Source organism: Amblyomma americanum, chromosome 8 (assembly GCF_052857255.1).
Source record: "Amblyomma americanum isolate KBUSLIRL-KWMA chromosome 8, ASM5285725v1, whole genome shotgun sequence".
Classification (NCBI taxonomy): Eukaryota; Metazoa; Arthropoda; class Arachnida; order Ixodida; family Ixodidae; genus Amblyomma; species Amblyomma americanum.
In genome coordinates, this window is record NC_135504.1 from 12,030,787 (window position 1) to 12,055,819 (window position 25,033).

At 46.2% G+C, this 25,033-nt stretch overlaps 1 protein-coding gene and 1 non-coding gene across 10 annotated transcripts in view; one reads left to right on the forward strand and one right to left on the reverse strand.

The window, feature by feature from the left end:
- Positions 1 to 861: 861 nt before the first annotated feature.
- The window catches only part of LOC144100920 (BAI1-associated protein 3-like), a 334,037-nt gene continuing 309,865 nt past the window's right edge, over positions 862 to 25,033 (forward strand). For all 9 annotated transcript variants that reach the window (XM_077633833.1, XM_077633835.1, XM_077633838.1 and 6 more), the window contains exon 1: positions 862 to 1,074. In XM_077633833.1, the coding sequence (XP_077489959.1) occupies positions 1,001 to 1,074 (74 nt within the window). In that variant the 5' untranslated portion in view covers positions 862 to 1,000. The remainder of the gene's footprint in view (positions 1,075 to 25,033) is intronic.
- On the reverse strand, positions 7,973 to 8,045 carry TRNAS-ACU (transfer RNA serine (anticodon ACU)). Its single transcript has one exon. It is a non-coding gene; the product is annotated as a tRNA-Ser (tRNA).

The following is a 25,033-nucleotide window of genomic DNA, read 5'->3' on the forward strand; positions in this document are numbered from 1 at the left end:
AAGATAACCGCGAACTCTATTTCTTTAACCTGCAGCTCTGCAGGAGTAGGAGAGACTAAATAGTGACCTCCCGGTGAGCCAAACTGCGCATACCATGATTGGTGAAATTTGCATTGCCCAAAGCCTGTGCGAAACATGTACAGAAGAAAATAGCGGCTCCAGCCCGGTGTTGTCTGCGTTCCGTTTGCTGAATACTGGTTTGCGAAACAAAACATGAGTGCCGTTTTATGTGAACCATCACAAAGTAGAGAACCGCAGGTGGGACATTTGTAAAAGTGTTCCGTTACACTTCGTATTTTGTTTGCCGTTCGCGCCACATTTGCTAAGATCTCGTTATGAACAACGTTTTAAGCGCGCAGATCGCAAAGGCATGTAGTCATCAGGGCAGCACTCAGGAGGTCATTAAGCGAAGAACGCACATACAAAGGCGTTCGCTTAAGCCTTGCTAGAAGGAACGCCGCGCCCTTGAGCCGATTGCGCCTCTCGAAAACAGGTCAGCAGCCGCCGTCGTCTGCTACGTAGGTTGCAGGCGAGCCACTTTCGCTCTCTCTTCGTTGGTGTATCACAGTCCAGAGAAATAAAAGAAAAAAAAATCGATTGATTGCCTCTGCCAGCACCATCCCGTCGCTAACAAGCCTAATGTTCCGCATAGCTCGTCGTTAATCGCGCCCTACTGTGTGCAGGTAACGGGGCCCTGATTGAGAATTGCAACAAGCAGCGCCCGGTACAGTCGAGAGTAGCGCCTCTTCAGACGTTATCGCCTGCAGGAGTCCAGAGCAGACGACGCCTCCTCCTGGCGCGTCGGCAGCCGGTGTCGCCCCCTGGCGGACAGCGCAAGAGCCTCGGCTAGCGGAGCAACGCGGCGTGCGTCGGGGCCTGGAGCGCTCGAAACGTTCGGCGCCAAGGTAGAGTAGGAAGGGACGACGAACGGTTGTGCTGCCTGCGGTGGTCCGCGACATAGAAACGTAGTAATCTCCGGCGGCGAGCGGTTTTTCGAACGATGGCCGACCCTGCCAGCCAGCAGCACGAGGGCCACAGGCTCTTCTTGGACTCGGCAGCTCCGGACAGCGCCCGGTAAGGAGCCACACCAGGTTTATTTCTCTCCCCTCTTTCTTGACGCTCACTTCGACGGCGGGCCGGACACGCGCCGCTAGCGGCAGCGGCGTCGGCGACGACGCAGAGCACGATGTGGTTCCTCTCACCCGTTGGATCGAGGCCAGCTTAGCGCTGGCGCCGCCGAACTGTCAGCCGCACCAACTCGGCCGTCCGTCTGCTACGCGCCCGCTACGTCGTCTGCTCGTCCCAGGCGTCGTCTGCTGCCTTCATCAAGCAGGGAGGAGACGAAAACCGCGAAGTAAATTATGTAAAACGGCGGACGAAGTTGTTACGCTGTTAATGTCAGGGGAAAAATAGCAGAGGAAAATACGTTGAATTTAACGTAGTGTGCTGTGTGGAAGAGAGACGGATGAGAAGTTGTCGACGAGTTCGATTGGCTCCTGCTATTGTCTTCGTCGATCGTCTGTCGCTTGACACATGCAGCGTTTCGTAGTTACACGCAACCTACTGCGGCTATACCTAGTTCTTAGCGTGTTCCCAACGGAGTCGTAAGAGCGTATTTTTGAACGTACACAAAGCCGTCATCGTCGGCTTGGGCGAGGTGGTCCGCTGCGAACCGGACGCTCGGCTGACTCACAGCTCCTCGCTCTGAACGCTCTGCCTTTTCGTGTGGGAAGGGAAAGAGGAAAATAAAAATAAAAGGAAACAGAAAAACAAAGAGAGAGGGAGAGTGTGAAAGGTGGAAAGAGACAGCGACCTAAACAAAAGGAAAATCGCCGAGTTCCGTGCCGTGCGAGCCGCGTGTGCCCTTGACGTGCTGCCTTGGTCGCGTAAGCCTTTCGCTCGCCACCGTCAGGCTGCGACACGCGACTAAAGAAAGTTAATACACCGACCAGTATTAAACGATGCTACTGATATGATCAAGTCTAATTATTCCCTTCTTGACTTAAGCGTTAACTAAACGGGCTTAATTAAGTCTTGTGTTTACACCTGATGCTTCAAACGTGATTGCCGGTGAACTGCCTGAATACCAGAGATTATTATTTCTCACACATTACAGCCGGGCGAATCAACGTGAAATCATGTACGTCATGAGTCAATGTAAGTGTAGGAATGCAATGAGTAGTTATGCTTGCTCACTGCAATTATGACGCGAGAGCTGATCTAGTATAGATTTTGTATCCAGGATCACAAAATACCTACTATTTCGACACAGTCATGCATCTGAGGTGCCTTTCTTTGATATTCCTATGGTCTAGCGACCAGGTATGCGTATAGATTCCATTCCTTATGTTCATCTGAAACAGCGTGCGATAGCAGAGCATCTCTTCATTATTTAAACTTGTTAACAATTGTAGGAAACTGTTGTCTGTTTTATATAGCAGCGTACTGCAGTTTTGGTGAAAGGCCAAGCAGGCTTTTTTAGCACACATGAGGTTCAGACGTGTAACCTCATCCGTCGTTCGGCCCTTATTCTTTTCACATTCCACATCGATGGCTCCGTTAGCGATGCTAGTTGAAACTCTGTGGCAGGAAAAGTAACCTACTCCACGTTGTAAAAAGAAAGGAGTAAAAAGGAAGTGAGCTGACCTCTAACTCACACCATTTTATAAAAGGGTGTGAGCTACAGGACAGTTTACTCCCTTTTTAATCCCATATTGGCGTATTCGTGTTTAGAGTGCTGCAGGCAACAGCTCCATCGATGCCTACTGCGAACATTTCCCCGAAATAATTTTTTTTTGCGCCCGTTTTTACGTGCTTCCAAGTTCTATAGGTATTGTTTCTTGTCCGGTGCAACCTTTGTACTAGTGTTGACTAGAGCGCGCATGTATAGAACAAGCTAGATAATTTCGTTTCCCGCTCAATAATCGCTCCCGAGTTGGCATAAAGGTGAGGCTTCCGGCAAACCGACGAGCCATGGTCATTTGCTAAACAGTAGTCACCTCAAAAACTATGACGTAATATGTAATGATAACGGTTAATTTGAATTTTCCTACAAAAAGAAAAGAAATGAAGTTAAAACATGTTCGCACCTTGTGGACCAATGCTGCCGTTCTCACCGGTGGTTAAGAAGAGTTGGTTAAGGAACGCGGCGCCCATACCTGCAATGGATCTTTAACTAACAGTGGTTGCGGTGCGTTTGGACGAGCGCACCTCCAGACCATTGGGAAAAAAATGCTAATAAAGCCTCCGGCGCCCGCTTCCAAAACTGGACGTTAGAAAGATGGACGTCCTTGCCGGTCGATTAGCATAAGGCCCTCCTCGGGGACGGGAGGGGGGTTTCGCTCAATTAAGGAACAAACTGGCGCGCTTTCGCGAAACCTCCCTTAATGATGGCCTCCCGCACCAGACCAAAACCGCTCGTTCGCTTCAGGCGGAGTTCGTCGTCTGCTTAACGCCGCCATCGCAGACTATCGATACACTCCTGCGTCTCTCGTAATGCGAACGGGATCGGCGGAGGAGGGATTACTCAAAATGAGTTCTCAATTTCTTCGCGAGGTATTCATGTGGTGGACAAAAATATAAATCTGCAAATACACGCGACAAAAGTTGGGTTGAACTGCTGCGAAAATGCATTTGCATCGATTACCCTTAGAGGTTCCCATATTCTGTCTACGTTAGCTTGTTGTTGTTGTTGTTGTCCTCTGTTGGAGTGTTGGTAGGTAGGCCTCAAACAATGCTGGCACATACCCACTGCGGGGGAGTGGCCAAGACACAGGCGGCTAATTGCTGGATACAGGAAAGTTTTGACGGGAAAAGGAGTGGTAATAGCATGCAGGCTGATAGATTGGAAGACGCAAGGACAGGGGTCCTGTAACTTGGAGATCGAAGACGGGACAATGGCTTAATGTGCATAATCTTATACAATGCCTGTAATGTTTCAATGTCGTACGGACTGAGAGCGGGAAAAAGAAATTAAAATCGGAGTCGCTGCGTTTCTTAAAGGAAATTTTGCACAGCAGAGCGCACACTCCTGTCGCTTCGTCCAAGCAAAGAAGCGCCAATGAAAAGAACAACCGCACAGGAAACAGACAAAGCCAGTTGATGAAATGGACTTTGCAAAAGACGCTTCCTCAAATGAGAGAAGTGGCGGCAGAACAACAGGAAGTGATCTATTGTCTCAGGTTCGGCACAAAAAGGGCACAATGGGGAAACCGCCAGGCCAGATCTGTGAAGGTAGAAATCTAGAAGGGGAACCCGGCAACGCAAGCGCGTGAAAGAGACCTCTAGTCTGCGTGAGCGCCAGTCTTTGCTACTCCAAGGATGCAGAAGATGCTGATATTCGGGAGATGATGTAAGAGCCGAGGCAGCAAATTCCTGAAATATTGTGTAGCTGCGAAACCTCACCGCCGCTGTATATGCACAACTTGGAAACAGCAACAATTGGGCCGCAGAGAGAGGCCCTTGCTAAGGAATCTGCAACCTCATTTAAGTGAAAGCACATGTGACCTGGTACCTAAAGCAACCTCACCGAATTTAGATGGAGCGGAATCAGGAACGTAAAGAGGCGTAATGCCCGAGACTCAATGGGTGAGGATAATGAAGAGCAAATCGACAGAGAGTCTGTCATAATCACGACCTGGGAAACGCTAGTTTCTAATTTTCGTAAGGCTAAGATTACTGCTAATAATTCAGCCAGAAAAATGGGAGTGAAGTCAGGAAGACGGAGAGAAAAAGACCAACCCAGTGAAGGTGAAAAAATTCCCACGCCTGCCTTTTCGCGATCCTGCGAGGCATCGGTAGCAATAAGAACATGAGAGGGAAAGGACCTTAGGTGGTCCTGCAACAGACCCTGAAGAAGAGGAAAGGGCTGCAGCTTTGCATTCGATGTGAAAATGTCATAGAATTCAATCTGGACAGAAGATGAGTTGTTATGCATTTGGCGGACATCTGTGAAATTAATGTCTATGGGATCAAGGAGGGACTGCACGAAACATATCTGCGAAGTTTTGAAACGAGACCAGGCGGCACTAAAAAAAAGCGGAAGGTCGACTTAGAAATATTATACCCGAGGCGTGAAGAGGTGAGTCGCACAATTGTAAAAATGTTTGAACTGTTAAAAGGCGAAACCTAGCTGATAACGATGGGATTCGCGCCTCAAAGTGCAGAACGGCATTGGCGACATATTTTGGAAGTCCCAGACAGAGGTGCAACGCCTCACGCTCCAAGAGCACAAGAGGGCGAAGTTTATAGGCAGGAGCTCCTGAGAATAAAACACAGCCGAACTCCAAAATTGGGCGGATGTAGATTTTATAAATAATCAGAAGTGTATGCCTTCTCATGCCTGACCTGGCACTACAAAGCCTGCGCAGGATGCCAATGGCCCGAACTCCTTTTGCAGAAACTTCCTCAATGGGTGGCCGCCAGGATAGAGTAGAGTCGTATATCACTCCGAGATACTGCACCGTCTGAACCTGAGGTATTACGTTATTTCTATAGACCAGGCAGATATTTACAGGAACAGAAACCGGAAATACTAACAATGCGCATTTCTTCACATTGAGGGACAGATGAATTCTTCCTAACCAGTTGTCAAGAACATTGAGGTAATTTTGCAGGGTTCGAAAAAGAGTGTGAATGTCACCTGCTGATGCAAAAAAATGCAATATCATCGGCGTACACATAAGTTTTCCCATTCTGAATGCATGGAATTTAACTTAGAAAAATATTAAAAAGAACAGGTGAGAGAGTTGAGTGGCACTTCGTCCTCTTCTTCATCCCCGTTGTTTCAAGTTCACATTGATAATGTGCATGACCTAGCCTCTGACTTACGTAGCCAGCTTTGTAAGTAGGATACGCGCTACATGGAGACGTAAATAGTGTGCGCTTGTAAAGGCACCGATGTTCTTTATTGTTTTCAAGATGATCTTGTACATGGTTGTTAATCCAGATTAGCTGAAGAAAACGTTCGATCTGGGTAAGTTGATACATGGTATAACTTCATCAGCGAAAGCACGAGACGCCATGAGAAGAAGACAGGACAACGCTGGAGCGTTGTCCTGTCTTCTCCTGGTGTCTCGTGCTTTCGCTGCTCAAGTTATGTCTGAAATACACCAACTAGCCCACATGGTTACCTTGATACATGGCCTTGAGCATATAAAGCAGTCAAGCAACGAAGGACAGAGAAGAGACAAGGCACAGACTGCGACTGTAACTAACAACTGTGCTTTACTGAAACAAGTCCGCCTCCTAAGAGAACCAGCAGAGCATGCGCAGCTCAACCAAGTCACACGCCACCAACGATGGCTGGCAGATATCCAAGGCGCTAGCGCCGGTGCGAAAGGAAGCTTGGTTCCTTCCGCATCAAAGAGGTAGACGTCGTGCTGAGGCAATTATTGTGCTGGTGCGACAGGAAACTTAGTTGCGTCCGCACCAAAGAGATAGACGTCATGCTCAGGCAATTATCGTGCTGGTGCGAACGGAAACTTAGTTCCTTCTGGATCAAAGAGATAGACGTCTTGGTGATGCAACTATCGCCTTGCCTGCTGATGGGAAAAGCTTCGAGAATATCGCCCTCCACTTGGCCTTGCCTCTACTAACATTCGAAAAGAGCGGGTAGCAGCAACAACCCCGGCAGTGGCCAGGCAGGTTTGCTCCGTCAGTGGGGTTCAAAGAGTCGGGGTTCTTTCGCAGCAAGTCATTGGTACGCCGGCCTGTTCGACCGATGGCCGCCGCGGTGGCTCAGTGGATATGACGCTCAGCTGCTGACCCGAAAGACTTGGGTTCGATCCCGGCCGCGACGGTCGCATTTCCATGGAGGCGAACTTCTAGAGACCCGTGTGCTGTGCGATGTCAGTGCCTGCTAAAGAACCCCAGGTGGTCGAAATTATCCGGAGCTGTCCACTACGGCGTCCACATAGCCTCAGTCGCTTTGGGGCGTTAAAACCCCATAAAACCACGCTTGGTCTATGTAAACTTTTTCACAGGTCAGGGGGATTTTGTACACCACACGTTTCACACGTGTAATGTAACAGTTTATATGCTGCTCAGTACACACGGGAGGTCTGGTCCTGCAGCGCGCAACACGTGTATAAACGCTTGAAAGTTTGCGTGACGCGGAAAGGACGACGTTAACGTCTAGCCTCACAGCAGCTTTTTTGATGTCGTGGGAAGCCCTATGAACATGTGGCATCACCTCAATTTCTCTTTCTCCGTTTAGTTCCTGTGTGTTCAGCCATTCTCACATCTCGACTCTTAATCTTTTGCAACTACGTTCCTGCCGTTTTTGGGCTTTGGGAGTGTCGTACTTGCCCGACTATAGCGCTCGAAAGCAGACCCAGTGGCCTGGGAACTTTTGACCGACTCTGTGCATGGCCATCGTCACGACAAGGGCAGTTCGTGGGTAAAGCAAAGAGCAGTCGAGCAAGCTTTAAACGCTCTTAGGACCTGGTCTACAACCACATGCAGGATGTCATTCGATGACAGATCTAAAATAGTCAAGAAATCTTCGACATATCTAAAAACTTTGCACACACGTTTGTCAAGGAGTGATCCCTGAAGTGCGTTGTCAAACTTCGTTAAAAAAAAATCTGGGAGATCCTACACTAGCCCCAATAATAATAATAATAATAATAATAATAATAATAATAATAATAATAATAATAATAATAATAATAATAATAATAATAATAATAATAATAATAATAATAATAATAATAATAATAATAATAATAATAATAATAATAATAATAGGTTTTGGGGAAAGGAAATGGCGCAGTATCTGTCTCATATATCGGCTGACACCTGAACCGCGCCGTAAGGGAAGGGATAAAGGAGGGAGTGAAAGAAGAAAGGAAGAAAGGGGTGCCGTAGTAGAGGGCTCCGGAATAATTTCGACCACCTGGGGATCTTTAACGTGCCCTGACATCGCACAGCACACGGGCGCCTTAGCGTTTTTCCTCCATAAAAACGCAGCCGCCGCGGTCGGGGTTCGAACCCGGGAACTCCGGATCAGTAGTCAAGCGCCCTAACCACTGAGCCACCGCGGCGGGTCTAGCCCCAATACGGATTCCTTTTTTTCTGTATGAACAGGGGTCCTTAAAATCTACAATGGTGGAAGTAGGATAAAATGTTTACATTTTTAGGAATACATCAACATATACGTCGCATGCATATTGGAAGGCGACTAGACTGTTCCGTTCAATCAGTTCACGCACTGCAGTAAACAGTTCACCATGAGGAATGCTGTAGATAAGTCTTCAATGTCAGTAGAAAAAGTACTGTTGGCTCCAGGGATGCTGTTGCCGAGCACTGCAACTACTGCGGTATGTCTCGTCTCTTCTCTGTCCATCGTCGTTTCATACTCAGCAATTCTGGACAAAAAGCATTTTTGAGCCGGAAGCCGTTCATGAACGCAATTTTTTCATATAATGTAAGATTTCACTATAACAATCAATATATTCGAAGATCACATAACGGCAGTTTTGTATCCTTTCTCTATTAAGGTTTTTGCTATCGTTAAAAGCGTTCCCCCATTGGTTTTCTATGGCAGTCTCAAATGTTCGATGGGATCGCTGGAAACTCTTTAGAAGCAAGATTTCGCTACATATCAGAACAATGGACGGTTACCTTCAATATTTCTATAACACTGTCTTACAATTTTCAAAATTTTTGCCCGAGAGAGCTGGACATGGACTGATTTATTTGTTCCAGATTAGCTCTGCAGTGCCGACGAAAAACTCTCGCCCCTAATTAGGTTTTATAAAACGGGTGGAAATATATATTTTAAACGCCTAGAATGCATTCCTAAATTAGAAATCGGCCAACGTTCAAGATTTAAGAGAAGAGTTTTGGGATGAAACGTCTCTATATCAGTGCACAATCCGTCGTCGCACGGGAGGGGAGGAGTATACGTGTTTGTTTATCAGCCTCTCTGTCTCGAACGGGGGATGCAACAGCTAGCTCTCTTGGGGGGTCATTTCCCGCCAGCCTAAGAGGAGCACTCCCGGTTAGTGCGGATGCCATCCCAGCGCTGCCAGAGGCACTAGCGCAGTGCAGCCCGCAGCACGGTCCGGGCATCGATCCCGCTCCAAGGGCTTGGTTCTGGCCCCGGCGGGGAAAAAGCCTCGGCAGTGGGGAAGAAGACAAGAGCAGGAGAGTGTGCGCGTGTGTGTGCGTTTCTGGGAGAAAGGGTTAAAGGGGAGGGGTTTGGTGGAAGACATTTTTATGGCCCCGTGTTTGAGCCTCGGGCTATGTGGTGTCCTCCGCGCCCCCTTCCCGCCTCAGCTATCCCCTTGTTTTGCTGCGGTTCTTTCCCTACAGCCTCGCGGTCTGGCAGCAATCGGTAAAGTTGGGGAGAGTTGGAGAAAGGGGAAAAGGAGTGTTCGGGTCCGCGGTCGAGGATTTCGCCGATGCCAATCGAAGATTATTAATGCGGAACTCGCGGTGCGACAGCGCGGCATTGCGCGCTGTGTGTCGTCGTCTGCTCGTTCCTGTGGGTTGTGCGTGTGTCGTCTGTTTCGCTTTTGGCTGTTGCGAGGCGCCTGCACTGTCGTCTGCCTTCGCTACGAGCGCGTCGTCTGCTCGTTGTAACCCTGTCGTCTGCTCGAGATATATGTCGCCATGAGGCGTACCATAATTTGTCTCTGTATCCGCGGGGCCTCATTTGTTGCACGTCGTAGTAAGCCTTGAAGCCCTCTCAAGCTCGCCAGAAAATTTTGGGATGGAAGTACAGGAATGCAAATAAAAAAAAGAAGGAAGCAAACCGAATATATTTGGGGGATAAAGAGGGATTCGGGCTGAATCCTGGCATTTAACGCCGCTCTATCGTTTTCAATTCTGGGCTGCGTCCTTTTGTTTCTGTTTTTCTGTGCAGATGGGCGGCCGGATAGCGGCAGGTGTGGAGAAAGTGAGTGCTTAACAAATGGAAAAGGCTTTACGGTTCCTGCCTCTGTTGATCATTAATTTCGTTGGCACTTGCTCACGTCACTGCGTGCAGTCGTCTTTCCAGGCTTTATCATTGCTCGAAACATTCGTCGTCCTTGCATTGCTTAACGCTTACACTGGAGACCACAGCAAGAACACACACACACACACACACACACACACACACACACACACACACACACACACACACACACACACACACACACACACACACACACACACACACACACACACACACACACACACACACACACACACACACACACACACACACACACACACACACACACACACACACACACACACACACACACACACACACACACACACACACACACACACACACACACACACACACACACACACACACACACACACACACACACACACACACACACACACACACACACACACACACACACACACACACACACACACACACACACACACACACACACACACACACATATATATATATATATATATATATATATATATATATATATATATATATATAAAGGGGCAAATACAGAGACAAGCAGACAGAAACGTAGAGATAAATAAATGGATAGCTTGCGAGATATAAAATAAATATTCATTTAAGAAAAATTTTATTCGACGATGTTATTTCCGGGATACGGCAATGTAAACTATTCCTTAAAACTGATCTTGTGAGGAAAAACGCTAAGGCGCCCGTGTGCTGTGCGATGTCAGTGCACGTTAAAGATCCCCAGGTGGTCGAAATTATTCCGGAGCCCTCCACTACGGCACCTCTTCTTCCTTTCTTCTTTCACCCCCTCCTTTATCCCTTCCCTTACGGCGCGGTTCAGGTGTCCAACGATATATGAGACAGATACTGCGCCATTTCCTTTCCCCAAAAACCAATTATTATTATTATTAAGTGCGAAGCACCTCCATAAGCACTCAGAAATAATAAAAATTCAATTATGTGTTGGAAATGCGTTAACATTAGCAGTTGTTTATGCCTTTACCGGAAGTGATGTCAGTTTTGATCTGGGTGCATCACTTTTCGTTGGGTGACGTCATTTCCACCCAACCAATCGGAACGCCCCGGTCTGCTGACGCCACTTCCCTCCATACAGTGGGATTATTTGATGACCGACAACGCATATTGACCCATTGGGCTTGAATACTATGTCATTAAAAAACAAAAAAGTGTCGTACGTGCTAGAAGTGAGTTAGCGAAACAATGATACAAACAACGGTTCCAGCCAGCCGGAAGAATCGGTAATCACCCGCACCTGTGTGAACTGAGGGGAAAGTGAGAAGGAACTCGCGGAGGTCCACTTTTCCAGTCCACTGGACTTCTGCCCCACGCCTAGCAAGCTTCGTATTAAGCTTCCGCCAGGCTCTCGCTGAAGAATTTCGCAGTTTGACTGACTTGCAAATCAGGTCGCGGTGCGCGGGATTCCTCGCGAAGATTGAGCGCGTCGCGCATAAATTGGCCCCAGTCGGCCCGCGCTCAGAGAGATACACGAAGCCTCGAAGTTGACTGAGCGCTCCCCGCATTGTGTAAACAGAGTTGCGTTAGCTGAGCTTTGGAAAATGCGCTGTACGTCCTGTCGGCTATACTATAGGCCATCCGCTTGGCCAAGGTTCTGGAACCTTGCCTTCAATTACCATCGGTCGAGAAGCTGACACAGGCCCTTCTTCGATAAATGAGGTTCGTGGGCTTAAGCAGCCGCCTATTGTCACGTTGGCATTTACAGTGATAGCTTTTTAAGGGAATTTTGGGGGTTGAACTATTCCGCCTTTGCCGTCGTACAGTGCGAAACGATTCACACATTCAACCCAACCCAATGATCAAGACACCCTTACGCTCCATGAAAAGGACGTTTCTATTATACGCGTGCCCTTCCTATACAGCAGAAGAATATTGAAGTGTGCATGAACGTGTGAATACGATGCAATTAGCTGTGTGGCATTTTTAAGAGCGGCAGCATATCGGCTTTGCCGTCGCGTGTACTGCAAAGTAATTCACACCCTTAAAGCGAGCACAATAGCAAAAACACCCTTGAACCTTATGAAAAGGGCATTTATATTACGCATACACCCTTCCTGCACCCGAAGATTATTTATATGTTCATGAACAAGTGTATACGCCACCAAGACGTATAAATGAAACCTTTAATAAGTAAAGAGTACACTGATAAATCACACTTTTAACCATTCCTGCACTTTAAGAAAGAATTAAGCAGGCACAAAGTGATCTGTAAAGCGCATATATTCCTCAAATTTCCGTAAAGATGCAAGGGTGTTTGTTTCCTACCTTATTCGCTGATAATGAGCCGATAATATTTCACAAAACAGCCCGAATATGGAGTACACATAAACCGAAAACTCCTGCGTCACCTTCTGCCCAATGACATCGCTTTGTGTAAAAATTCTAGCGGATTAACCGACCTTTGTTTTTCGACCTCCGCTTTATTCGTGGCGGAACACCAGCGCATCTTTCTTTTTTTTCATCGTTCTCTCATTTGTTTGCGTGGACGATAGGCGAAACGCCGGTTTATGTACTCTTGTGGCGACGCCGTCAGCTCCAATAAATATGCAGGCATCGATGATTCGTTGCTACGAAAGCATACATAAGCAGCGGTGGAACACGACCTGCTTGGCGGAGCAACTCCCACGCTGTCACAGGTTGTGGTACGAGTAACAGAATACGTGACAGATGCGTCAAGCAAATCTGCTCGCCTGCGCAGACTTTCTTGATGTATTGGGTGGCTGTCTGATGGTGTTCGTGTCTCCTTGGGAGAGGGTTGGTTAGCTGTGGCCATTGTTTGCAGTGTTGTTTCTCGACGATTTTTGCCGCGTTGTTTACAACAATGTTAATGTTGTAACAGTGTTGTTTAACGGGGCCGATATAGCTGTCCCGGTCTCTTTTCAGTTTTTTTTCTGCCTCTGGGAAGAATTTCTCCCTTCTGGGGATTCTTCCTTACTCTGAGAATTCTTTAATTCTTTCCTTTATTTTCTCATCAAATATTTATGATTATAGTTTTACATTTGAACATGTGAACTTGAACTTCATTCAGGCGGAAAAGAAACAGTTGCCAATGAAGTCGACGGAAAGCAAATCATTGTTGATGGTTTCGTAAACGTCATTATTGTCCCATGAAGAAAGAAATGAAGAAATAAGTGGCTGTTGGAAAACTGGGCTCAGCCACAATTTTTTTTAAATTGCAGCTGTCATATATACTTGGTGCTCATCAGGAAACCCTGGCCAGTCAGTATTCCTATTGTGGGTACGTATCATTTTAAAACAGGCAAACACGAACGACATAAGCCGGGCGTTATGGGGAGGAAGGACAGGTCGAGTCCGCCACGGCCATCATGTTTGGAAGCCTGTACTCAGGAAAGAGGATGCATCATTTGCGGGCGCGTATTTCCAAACAATACCCCGTAGGCGCACTACAGCAGATGACGTCTAGAAGTGCAATGAAGTGAAATGATTTTGGCTGGAAAGCATCTCAGAACACAACCTATGAGGTAACACGGACACAGGGGAAATGGTAAATGATTTGAGTATTGATAATTGTTAGTTAAAGTTAAAAAAAATAATTTATTTTGCTATATGTGCTTAAAAGACAATTTTAGAGAATTTTACGTGTCTCCTAAAAGATGAGTCACAATTTCTCAAGGCAAATGATAAATGACTCATTTACTGTTATTTATTGGTTTTTAAAAATAGAGAATACGATACACTGTGCGATATCAGTTCACGTTAAAGAACCCCAGGTGGTAAAACTTTCCGGGGCCCTTCACTAAGGCGCCCCTACAGCCTGAGTCGCTTTGGGACGTTAAACCCCCTAAAACTATAAACCAAAAGTTCAATCCGAACAGCTTCTTATGTGTTTAAAAACGCAGCTCTAATCAATCGCGCCATGAAATTAACGGAAACCAGCGCTTTTAACTGTGCTGTTACCGTTTTCACAAAATATCTCCCATTTCCCTTTAGGTTGCGCTGTAGGCATCATCTTTACATCTCCACAGGATATATAGCTTGACAATACGCAGAAAACGTCGTCACGCTTCGGCATTGGTGCTTGCAGGGGTTTAATAATAATAATTGGTTTTTGGTGGAATGGAAATGGCGCAGTATCTGTCTCATATATCGTTGGACACCCGAACCGCGCCGTAAGGGAAGGTATAAAGGAGGGAGTGAAAGAAGAAAGGAAGAAAAGGGTGCCGTAGTGGAGGGCTCCGGAATAATTTCGACCACCTGGGGATCTTTAACGTGCACTGACATCGCACAGCACACGGGCGCCTTAGCGTTTTTCCTCCATAAAAACGCAGCCGCCGCGGTCGGGTTCGAACCCTGGAACTCCGGATCAGTAGTCGAGCGCCCTAACCACTGAGCCACCGCGGCGGGGCCACCGAACGTATTTTTGACCAAGCGTCAACCTCCGTGACGTGCGACACGTTTAACGCAGCAAGGCTAAACAAAGTTAAAAAATAATAAGTAACGAAAATGCAATAGAACATACTGACCGAGAATGAAAAGATCAATTACGTTCACCCCTTACTACCCTGTGTTCAATGCTTCCACCGCGTAATATAGAGAACGCGCCGACCACGTACGCACCTTAGTAGCTCCGGCATAATCTATGCGCGGCTCGGTGCTTGGTAATGAGATCACAGGGCTCGATCGGTGGCCGCTGTATAGTACGCACAACGCGCAGGTCCTAAGCACCCCACGTTCGCGGCGCTCGGTCCGAAAAAAAAAAGTAGCCTTATGTTTTGCGGGTCTGGAGAACGCAATTTTCCCGAGCCATATACGCTGCTGCATTCATCGCAATACACCGCTGTTCCCTCGTTGTTTCTCTTATCGCGTTGTATTATCAATCATCTGATATCCTTCTATCCTGCAGCGTGTTGCACTGTCGTTGCAGTACACTGCGGTGAGGCCTGCAAGTGTAATTTCTATTCATGATGCCTTTCTTCTTTATTTTGCTGGTTACATGAAGAAGGAGTCTGACCGAGCGTATGAATTTTAAATCTCTCGACGGGGTCTCGCATTTCTGTGGAAACGGCACCTGATTATGTGCATGCGAGAAAAAAAAAAGAAAAATAAAATCGCTGAAAATACAACGAGGAAACAAATTACCCGCGAGAACTTAATGGCGCACATTATAGCGTAATATAGCTCCTATATTGCCCCTCGTTTGCGGTTATGCGATGTCTCTGGCGTCCGCAATAGGTTCCCAGGCTTTGGCGAGCTGCGTTCTCCTTAACCGCTTTATTTTTGCGTGCGTGTGTGCGTTGTTTAATTTTTATGTTTAGAAAATTACGGTCTCGATTCGGGGAGGCCGTAATGGTTGAAAGGCCCAAGCACCTCCGTCCTAAGTGCTTCGGCTTGAGATCATGCTTGACGCGAGTGCCTTCAGGGTAATGACCGCGCGGGGCTCTCGAAATAAAGAAGAAATTGTTGCTTTCAATACAAACAAACAAACATAGCTTACTTATGCGAAATGAATAGGTAGGTGCATGAACGAGAAAACCGCGCGGTGAATGAATTAAAGAATGGATGCGTGAATGAATGAGTGTATAGGAGCTACGCAGCGTTTGAATGAATGAATGAATGAATGAATATATGAATGAATGAATGAATGAATGAATGAATGAATGAATATATGAATGAATGAATGAATGAATGAATGAATGAATGAATGAATGAATGAATGAATGAAAGCAGCACGATGGAACAGGTGGAGAAGCGGAGAAATAAATGAATAAATCAAGTAAGCAACAAACGAAGGAGCAGCCGAATGAATGAACCGCTTTATGCAACCGATGGAGAGGCACAGAGGTGAACGAATCACTCGACTAACGAATGAAAAAAAATTGCAAAGCTAAGCTTACCGGCTTAGTGCATTAATCAGCCAAAGCTCTTATAGATTTGCTTTAGCCGTTTATCCCTGCATTCGGCCGTGAGATCTGCATCGTCAGCCGTAAGAGAGAGCCTAGCCGTGCTCATTCGATTCAACGACATTTGCACAGGCCATCCAGCGCATCACACCTTCTTTTCCTCTTCCCTATCGCACTTCCCTCTCCTGTCATCGGCTAACCGTATCAGGTGGCGGCGAATGAATTGCATTCAATTAACCTAAAATAATTTAAATTCAAATATTTAAATTAAATGAAGTAAATTCACTAATTAAGGTTTTAAGGCTGAAGCAGTAGATTCTACGGTAGCATACAGAGCTGTATGGCTAAATCAAGGCTATAGTAACTTTCGCTGTAAAAACAGAGGAATGCGCGAAGAAACGAATGAATGAATGAAGGAATGAAGGAATGAAATAAAGAACGAACGAAGGAACGGAGTTATGAACACAGTTCGTAATGATAGGCGCCTGGAATGCGCTTGATATGCTTGACGACACCTCTCAAAACAACATAGACCGATTCGCCATCCGCGCTTCCTCGTCCAATTCTTTGGTCTTGGCAGCTTAGCAGGAAGTTTTCCCGAAAACGTGAAACCGAGTTTATACGGGGGCCGCTGAAGAGATGATGAGTGAAGGGGAAATAAAAAGGAACAGAAAAAAAAGGAAACGAAATGTCCCTGAGGCTCCGGATCGTCCTATCCTTCTTTTTATTTTATTTTTGGTTCCGTTACGTTGCTCGCGGCGAGATGCGCATAACGAGAAGCGATGCGAAGTGGCGCACTTCATGAAAATTGCATGGCGGTCGACGGTGCGCCGAGTAGGAATTCCTCCACATGCCAGAAAATAGGCAAGCTCGTCGTGCCAGTGTGTGTGTGTGTGTAGGCTCGCTTGCGTCTTTTTACGGGTGTTTACGTGTGTGTGTTCGCGTGTGACGTTTTCGAAGTCTCCAAACAGGCGGTGAATAATGGGAAACCCGTATCTTTTTGTTTTCGCTTCTTACTTGACGTTGCTGCCTCCTATATTTGTATAAACGCATGGTTATCGTTGGCGCGGGGATTTGTGTGGTGTGTTATATACGTGGCACGATTCATTGTAACGTCTTTTTTTCGCCTTGAATTCTCCAGGAAGACCCCCCCCCCCCCTCCTCCTTGTTTTGAATTTTTTTAATGCAGTACTAACACCGGAGGGGGGGGGGGGGGGGCTTTAAAAATGGTAAACCGCGTCCGTGTCGCAATGCGTAGGAATTCAAAACGACCCAACTGCAGTCCAAATACAATATGCAGTACTAACTCTACGGGGGGGGGGTCAAAAATTTGTAACCGCATCGATTTCGCAATGCGTAGGAATTCAGTCCAAATACAATATTGCTTCAAATGTCTCTGAGACAGAAGGAAATAATTGCTTCCTAAACACAATATTGCCACAAGTGTCCCTAAGATCTAAGCAGCCAACTGGTGCCCAAAGGCGATGTTGCCTCATGTGTCCCTGAGACATAAGGGAAGGGGTTAAATACTTCCCAAAAGGAACAGCGTATTGATTCTCATAATGAACGGGCTTACGAAATTAACGCACCTCTTACTTTGGCTGTCTTTCCTCGCATAGTAGACGTACCTCTTTCTTCTGGCGCGCTTTCTGCAGGCACTAGTAGTGAATGCTACTGGCGATCGGGCATTACTTTGGCCGAAACTATGCGCAATATGCAGCCAATGGTGAGGTCCGGTCACCGATCATCCACTGGCCGGGTCGCTTTCCCCGGACTCTTGAAAGCCGCGGGTACATCTTAGTGACCACCGACAGATGACCGAACGGACGCAATTTGGACATCGGAAATTGGACAGCTTCATTGCGTGATTCGCTGTAATTCCTCATGCTTGAACAGTCAGCATGTGTTTGTGTTTTGTTTAAATCGCTTGCTTTGCCTACCTGTCATTACCCGCAACTGAGGTTTGAAAGAATGATTAATGAAATGGAAAAAATATTAATGAATAAATTTGACGAAAATATAAGAAAACGTCCTCTCTGCAGAAATGAGAGGTTGTAGATTGCTGAGACGAATCCTGTCAGCTGCTAATTTAATACTTCCTGGTCGCTTACTGACGAAATTATTCGAGCAATATCAGGCACTGATTGCATAATCTGAGATTGGTTTATTCGTTCAACAGTTTTTAATTGGCTTTTGAGTGAATAGTCCAAATTTCAGTGTGCGTAGAAGGCACTATAGCAAGAATAAATGCAGCGACTGCATCTGGCGCTTAATGGAATATAGACTAACAAGAGTTATATAACACATAGGAACATGAGATGAACTATACAGATGGGAGCAGAAACTCCCAAAAATAAAATTTGTTTTTAATTCGTCAAATAACTTGAAAATAAATCAATAGATTACATTCATCAAAGGAAAATTGCTGAGAAGAAAGTAAGACATATGCTCTTACCCACCCTGGGGCACTCATAACTTTTTGGGAATAAATTTAGAGTTCCCCATCGCGTTGCTGTTGACCTGTGCTCATGCCTTTTTTCGCACAGCCCAGAGATGATGCTACCTTTGCTGGAGTGATCCCCATGGAAGATCACCTTTGGTACTATATTCATCTGCACTACTTAGCGGGCACGTTCCTGAAAGGCGCAAAAGAAAAGGATTTTTGTATCTATCATGCGATTTCGCAGTTGTAGTGTCCGCTAACACCTGCATTTCGTGCAAATCAGGCGGATGACGCGCGTAGCAAGCGTGCGTTAACCGCCGCTAAACTAACCTGAGCTTTCCTGTAACCATAAACGTTAGCTTCGCATTGAAGCAGTTTCCGATAAGTCAGTAGTAAACGTGCTCTAATTCAGACATACATGCAAGAAAGGGAGCGATAGGCGTTATGCGGCTTAGCGCCCTAAACACGGTAAAGTACTCCCGGCAAGCATCCTGATCATCGATAACCTAACCTAATCTGAACGGAATGAACAGGCCGTTGACTACGGTGGGAGCAGTTGGCGGTATGTCCATAAACTCCTTCTATTTAATATATATATATATATATATATATATATATATATATATATATATATATATATATATATATATATATATATATATATATATATATATAAATATATATATATAATCCTCCCTATTGTAAATAAAAAAGTTAGGGCTGTCAGTAAAACGGCAGCTTTGTTCTCTAAATAGCCGGCAAACTTTCTCCAGTCGGCAATACGAAAACAAAAATGAGAAGGTAACGGGGGGATTTGGAGGCGCTAAAGTATTTCCACCGATCGTCTCGCTCGATGCGTCGACATTAGAAAAAACAAACACACACACACACACGAAGCAAGAACAACAAGATATAACAGACAAAAGGGGCTCGAGATATCCGATGCACATATAAAGAAGATCAGAAAGATGAACTAATAGTGGAATCAACACAAGAACACGAAAAAGTTGAAGTCGTCCTATAAAAGGAAACCATAATTGGGAGCGTTCGGCTGAGGCGTGTAGCAGAGATTTCCCAATACAGAACACACCCGCTTCTGCTTTTATTCTTTGGTACTATTTGTTTGTAGACAAAGAAAAGTAGTCTCATGATTGAAAGTTTAGGCGAAACATAAATTTTGAAAAACTCCTGTGTATGGCTCCTCTAAGCTCACCTTCATAATCTGTACGTGGTATGTAGCTTCTTTCCAGGGACAGGGTGGTCAGTTTTTTTTTGTTTTTTTGAAGCGAAATTTGTTGCCCCAGGGCATCAATGATGGGTGAAGGTGTGATGAAAGATATTGTAGACATTAAATGAATGGAAAAAGGTTAGCTCATTTGATGAAGTCCAGTAGAGAACGATGGTACGGTCCCTGCGTCCAGGCAATGAATGAAGCAGGGTTGCTTGGTGAAAGACCGGCTACCATCAGGTGCCGGATCCTTGTAGGCTTGAGAGCTGGGCAGTCCCACAGTAAGTGATGAATGTCGGCCTCAATGTCCTCGTGTTTACATATCGGACACCCTGGCCGAGGAAACAAATCTCGGTACTGAGGCCTCTTCCGAGTGACGGCAGGTGTGAGGGCAACCTCGACCCGGATCCTTCTAAGCGCAACCTCCTCTACACGGGTAAGACCGCGGGGGAGGGTTACCGCACACGGAGGGATGATAGTAAAACAAAGATTATCTTCACCGAATTTCAATTTTTCGCTGAGGCATAATTGCGCTCTTTTGAACAATTCGCTTGCTTATCCGACTGGCCTTATAGTGGCGCTCGTCAAGCAGCAAAGTTTTCAAACTTCCACGTCACCTTTTGGTGAATTTGGGCAAGACATTATTCGACCCCATTTCGGCCTTGCGCTGCATGAAACTTGCATTCGCTCACGAAGCGCAGAAACATACAAGACCAGCGTAGACTTCGTGAATCGCGGCGCGTGGCTTGAGAATAAGTCGTGTGACATATACTTATTTCCGTCGTGTCAACTTTGTTACTTCCGTCAGCGTAGCCACCTGCATGACCAAGGTGCCAACTCAAGTAGGCGGCCTCTTACAAAATTGCTACCACACGGAAACTTTCCACCAGGTTACTTATAAAGAGTCTGCAAAAGGCAAATGCTATAGTCGGATACAATTCAAGACCAAAGCTGCAAATGCCCCTTAGAGGAGCTCCCCCAGTCAATGGCGTCGACCGGTTCTTACCCCTTGGCGATGTCTTTGGACTTGTTATCGTGAAATTGCAGGGGATGACAGGTGAATGGGGAATAACCACGGCTTAATCGGATGAACGGCGGTGTCATGAAAATCGGTCCATGCCTTTGGCTGGAGGGTTCGTCCTTGAGTTGTACCCGACTATAGTAGCACCGAGAATGCTAAATGTGCGAACGGACCTGTTAAAGCCCATATAAACACGTAAAATGGGTATGCTATCAACGTACATAAAACGCAGTGAGCGTTACCCGAATGCATTGAACTCAAACCCCTAAAAGCGAATTCACAAATGTGCGCAGTCTTTTCCTGATTCAGTCGAGAGAAAACAAAAATGATCAAAGCCGGAACTAAAGCGCTCGATACTGTAATTAAAGCTCTCAGCACCGAACTATTCAACGGTCAATATTGGAATTGCGTGGAACCCGCCTGGTTTCATAAAACTACTCGCGAGCCATTATCGACGGTTCGAGAACAAAAGCAGCAAGGAACATAGAAGGCTGCGGGACAAAGAGATGTCTGTTTGCAAACGGCGTAGATGGGGCGCGGGGGTCAGAGGTGGGAGGGTGGTGTAGATTATATGGCGAGGGAAATATAGGTCGAGATTATTATTCACGAGCTTCTTCGTCGTAAACAGCTTATATAATTCGCGCCGTCCACTCGCTGGTTCTTTTTTCTTTTTCAAACTTCCACAGCTGGAGTAACGATCGCGTGAAAAGACGGTGGCTGCTTGGACCAATCCGGTCAAAGAAGCGGTCTTTTGTTAACTCGAGCTCCTCCCATCTTTCGTTCCTTTCTTTTTCGTGTTTTTTCTCACCTGTTACGTCCGCTTTTTCTTTTTTCTTTTGTTCGTATCCTCCTGTCACGCTTATAACCGGGACGTCATACCAGGCCTTGTTTTGCTTTCGAGACGCACGCAACTCAGCCACACGCTGGGGACGGATAGAGAGAGGGTGCAAGATAAATGGAAGGAAAGAAAGCGTGGAAAAGCGAGTCTTTGACGTGCAATTAATGAAGGTGCGCTGAAGCAAGAACTCATTTGTACGCTTTGTAACCAGGGACAGCGCCGAGTGTGAGAGAAAATTTGAAATGTTGGAAACAAAAATGAGCGAATAACAGAGCAGCGCAGGCTACCGTATTATGCTGATTCTAAGCAGCAGTACGCCTCTTCTTCCCTTGCTTCCTTTTCTTCCTTGCGCGAGTTCGACTTTTGTTGAAGCCTCCATTACGCTAAACTCAAGAGGCGCCCATGCATAGAAGAGCATTTTAAAGTTAAAGGAGGAGTTATGTTCTTGTTTTATCCAATGCTTGTACACGGAGCCATCCGAGCCATGTACAACAGTCTGGGACAAAAATTTTGAAAATTGGAAAATTGTAAGTAATGTTCCAATCTCCTAATATGTAGCACAATCTTTCTTATGACGTGTTTACATCGTTAGAAAAGCAATGGGTACTGCTTTTGACGATAGCAGAAACGTTAATAGAAAAAAAAAGCAAGACTGGCGTCGGGTGATCTGCGGTTGATATTGATTGTTATAGTGAAGTCTTCCATTACATGAAAAAAATTGCGTTTATAAATGGTGTCCCACTCAGAATTGCTTTTGTCCAGAATTTTGGGTATGTATTGCTGAAGTCCCCCTTATCTCACACTCCAATGTTGGTTCGCGCTACGCCGCGTGGCAGACTTAAGGGAATTTTGGTTGTAAACTTATCTGTTCAATACTTGCCTCCATGGCGCGATTTGAGGAAGGATTGGGACGGGGGGGGGGGGGGGGGGGGTGATAGGATTGCGCGCGTCTTGCTGGGATCCTGTCCGTAAACCCTGATGGCGCATAACCCACCAGTATATCTTCTTCTTTCAATACATTAGGTAGACACCTTGAGTGACAAGAGGAACCGCCATAATTGCATCGCCGCTTACAACCGTGAAAGAACGGTACACGCCGTTGCCTCTCAGGCCATTTTTCAAGCCCTCCTTTGCACAGTGTGTGAAAAGTTGCTCAGATTCAAGGATCCTCCATGACATGCAAAAAATAGGCTTTTTTTACATTATATGTTCATATTTGATAAAGGAAGCGATGGGGGGGGGGGGGGATGTCTGAGTATAATGGGTTGGCTGCCTGTAACCACGAAAACACGGTATGCAGAGCAGAGCCCGGGTGGCGCGGGCCTCTCATTGTCATCGCGTTGTTCACATTCTTCATCGTGCTTCTTATTTGCTTCTCTTTTTGTGCGCGTTGAGCGACTATCATCGTCACCGAACCCCCTCAGATTCTTTCTCCGCTCTCCTCTTATAGGATGCAGGTTGAAAGGTGACGGGTCAGGGGAGAGGGAGAAAGCGCTGGTGAAAGGGGCAGCGGTGGTCGATGAGCGCTGCTAAGGCGGGGATGATGAGGAACATCTGGGTGCCTGCTCCTCATATGCTTCTTCCCTCTCTCTGTGCTAGCTCCTCGTACGCTGGACCAAGTTCGCACTCTCCCTGTCAGCGGATATGAGCTGACGAGGACAGACGCAAAATAGACGGCATCGCGGAAGCTCTCAGGAGCCCGGTTCCAGTCTACTCCCCTCCCTCGCCTCCTCTCCTGACGATGAATGCTAGGCCCAGCCAGAGATGTAATCTCGTCTGTCGAGGGCTGTTGTTCGGCGCTTACGCTAGGTATGTCCATGCGCGCGTCGGTGCGGTGAGCGATGGTTGGTCCGAACGGCAGAGATTTAATCATGGACGTCCCCGGGACGTCGATATTGGGCGATATTTTGTATTAGCATCAAATCTACGGGATCGACAAGACAGGACGTAGTGCGATGAGTCGAGTGGCTTTTCTGCGCTGCGCAGATTTGTTTCAGGGAAACGCGTTGTTCTGATGGCATTATTGTGGAAAAAGAGACAAAGTTGGAAGCAGTTTAAGTGCAGAAGCCGCAAGCACTCTTTATTCGCCGCGAAGATAAATACACACAACACGTTCAACGCCTTCTCTTCACTCCAAGTTCTCCATGCGGCAAACCCGATCATATCGCATGATGGTATCGTAGTCAGTACCAACACTACCGCAGCTGTTCCCACTACAGGACGACAGGCCTCTCTCATTGGTCTCCAGTCAACTCTCGCTTGCGCCATTTACCGCCCTACGTTACCGTAATGGGCACATTATCCGGGCCACCCATTTTGCGCCCCACGTGAATTCATTCTTGCTGGACAGTACAGTTTCTCGTTATGACTAGCTAGAGATTAACAGAGAAATCATGCCCTGCAAATACCCATACAAAGTCCTTCAGAATTCCCTCAGACTTTGGCTAGCAGCACCTAACTATATTTTACGGAGCACGGGTTCCTGAAACCATTTATGTTGTTGAGAATGACTTTACAGATCGATGCCGTATGTGCTACCTTCTCGCTTTACGGCAGGCAATCAGATCTCAGCTAAATACTTCCGCTTTTCTGAGGCATCCAATCTGTTCAGTTTATTGTCTCCGGTGGCGATAACAAAATATTGAAGGTTGGTCTGTGGAAAAGAGGTTCATGATGTTCTAATTTCTCGATTATTTATTAATGGATTTCTTTTTTATTTAGAGAGCCTAACAACTTCCCTTTCAAGGTAGAGATGACGTCAACGTGAAAATGTTGTTTGCTCACGAAAGTCTTATGCAGAGGGCTTCCAGCTGAGTACGTTTTGATTTCGTTTGATCCGTTCATACCAATTTAGAGATGGGACAAAATCTCATTACGAATAGGAAGTGCAGTCTTGCGTAAGTAAAGGCGGGGCAAGAGGCGCACTGAGAAGAAATTGAATAGATATGCAGAAGAGAATGGGCTCGAGCTCGAGGATTAAGTTCGGCTAGCAATGAAGTCTATGTGCTATTCTCCAATATTTGTTTTTAACGGTATGAAAATTAACTCGCACAGCCAGAAAGGAGACATCGATATTATGAGGTTGAAATATGGATGAATTTTCCCGGTATGAAAAATTTACACAAAAACTAAGTGAGATGTAAAGAAATCAACCCGTTTTTTTTAATCCAGTCTTTCGAAAGAAAGCTTTTTTAAAAGCGGAAAAGAAGCAAATAAATAGCTGTCTTCCGGATCCAGCTTTCGTAGTAGGGCTCTTGTCAGCTCTCGACGCTGTCGCCCTGACGTCACAATCGCTATTTATTTATTCGCCATTTTAAACTTTACCCTTTAGAAGATTAGAAAAACAGTGCGGTTTAATTTGGGCTTGTTTCACTTAGCTTTTTCTGAAGGTCACGCGGCAAACAGTGCGCGGCTTGTGACGCCATCGCCATGACGTCAAAAACCACGTAAACCTTTTTCCTGCATCCAGTTCCATGCGCGTGTTCAACTTTCATTTTGAGCGTACATTACGGCACGCAGTGTCAGGAAAGACAAGCATGCCAAAACTTTCACACTCATCTCTGCTTTTGGAATGAGCGTACAGCACCGAACAAGCGTAAGCACGATGACGTCATGTCGAGGAAGCCGGTGTCACTCTTCACTGACTGCCATCAAGCGCGGTGACAGGGCACAGCT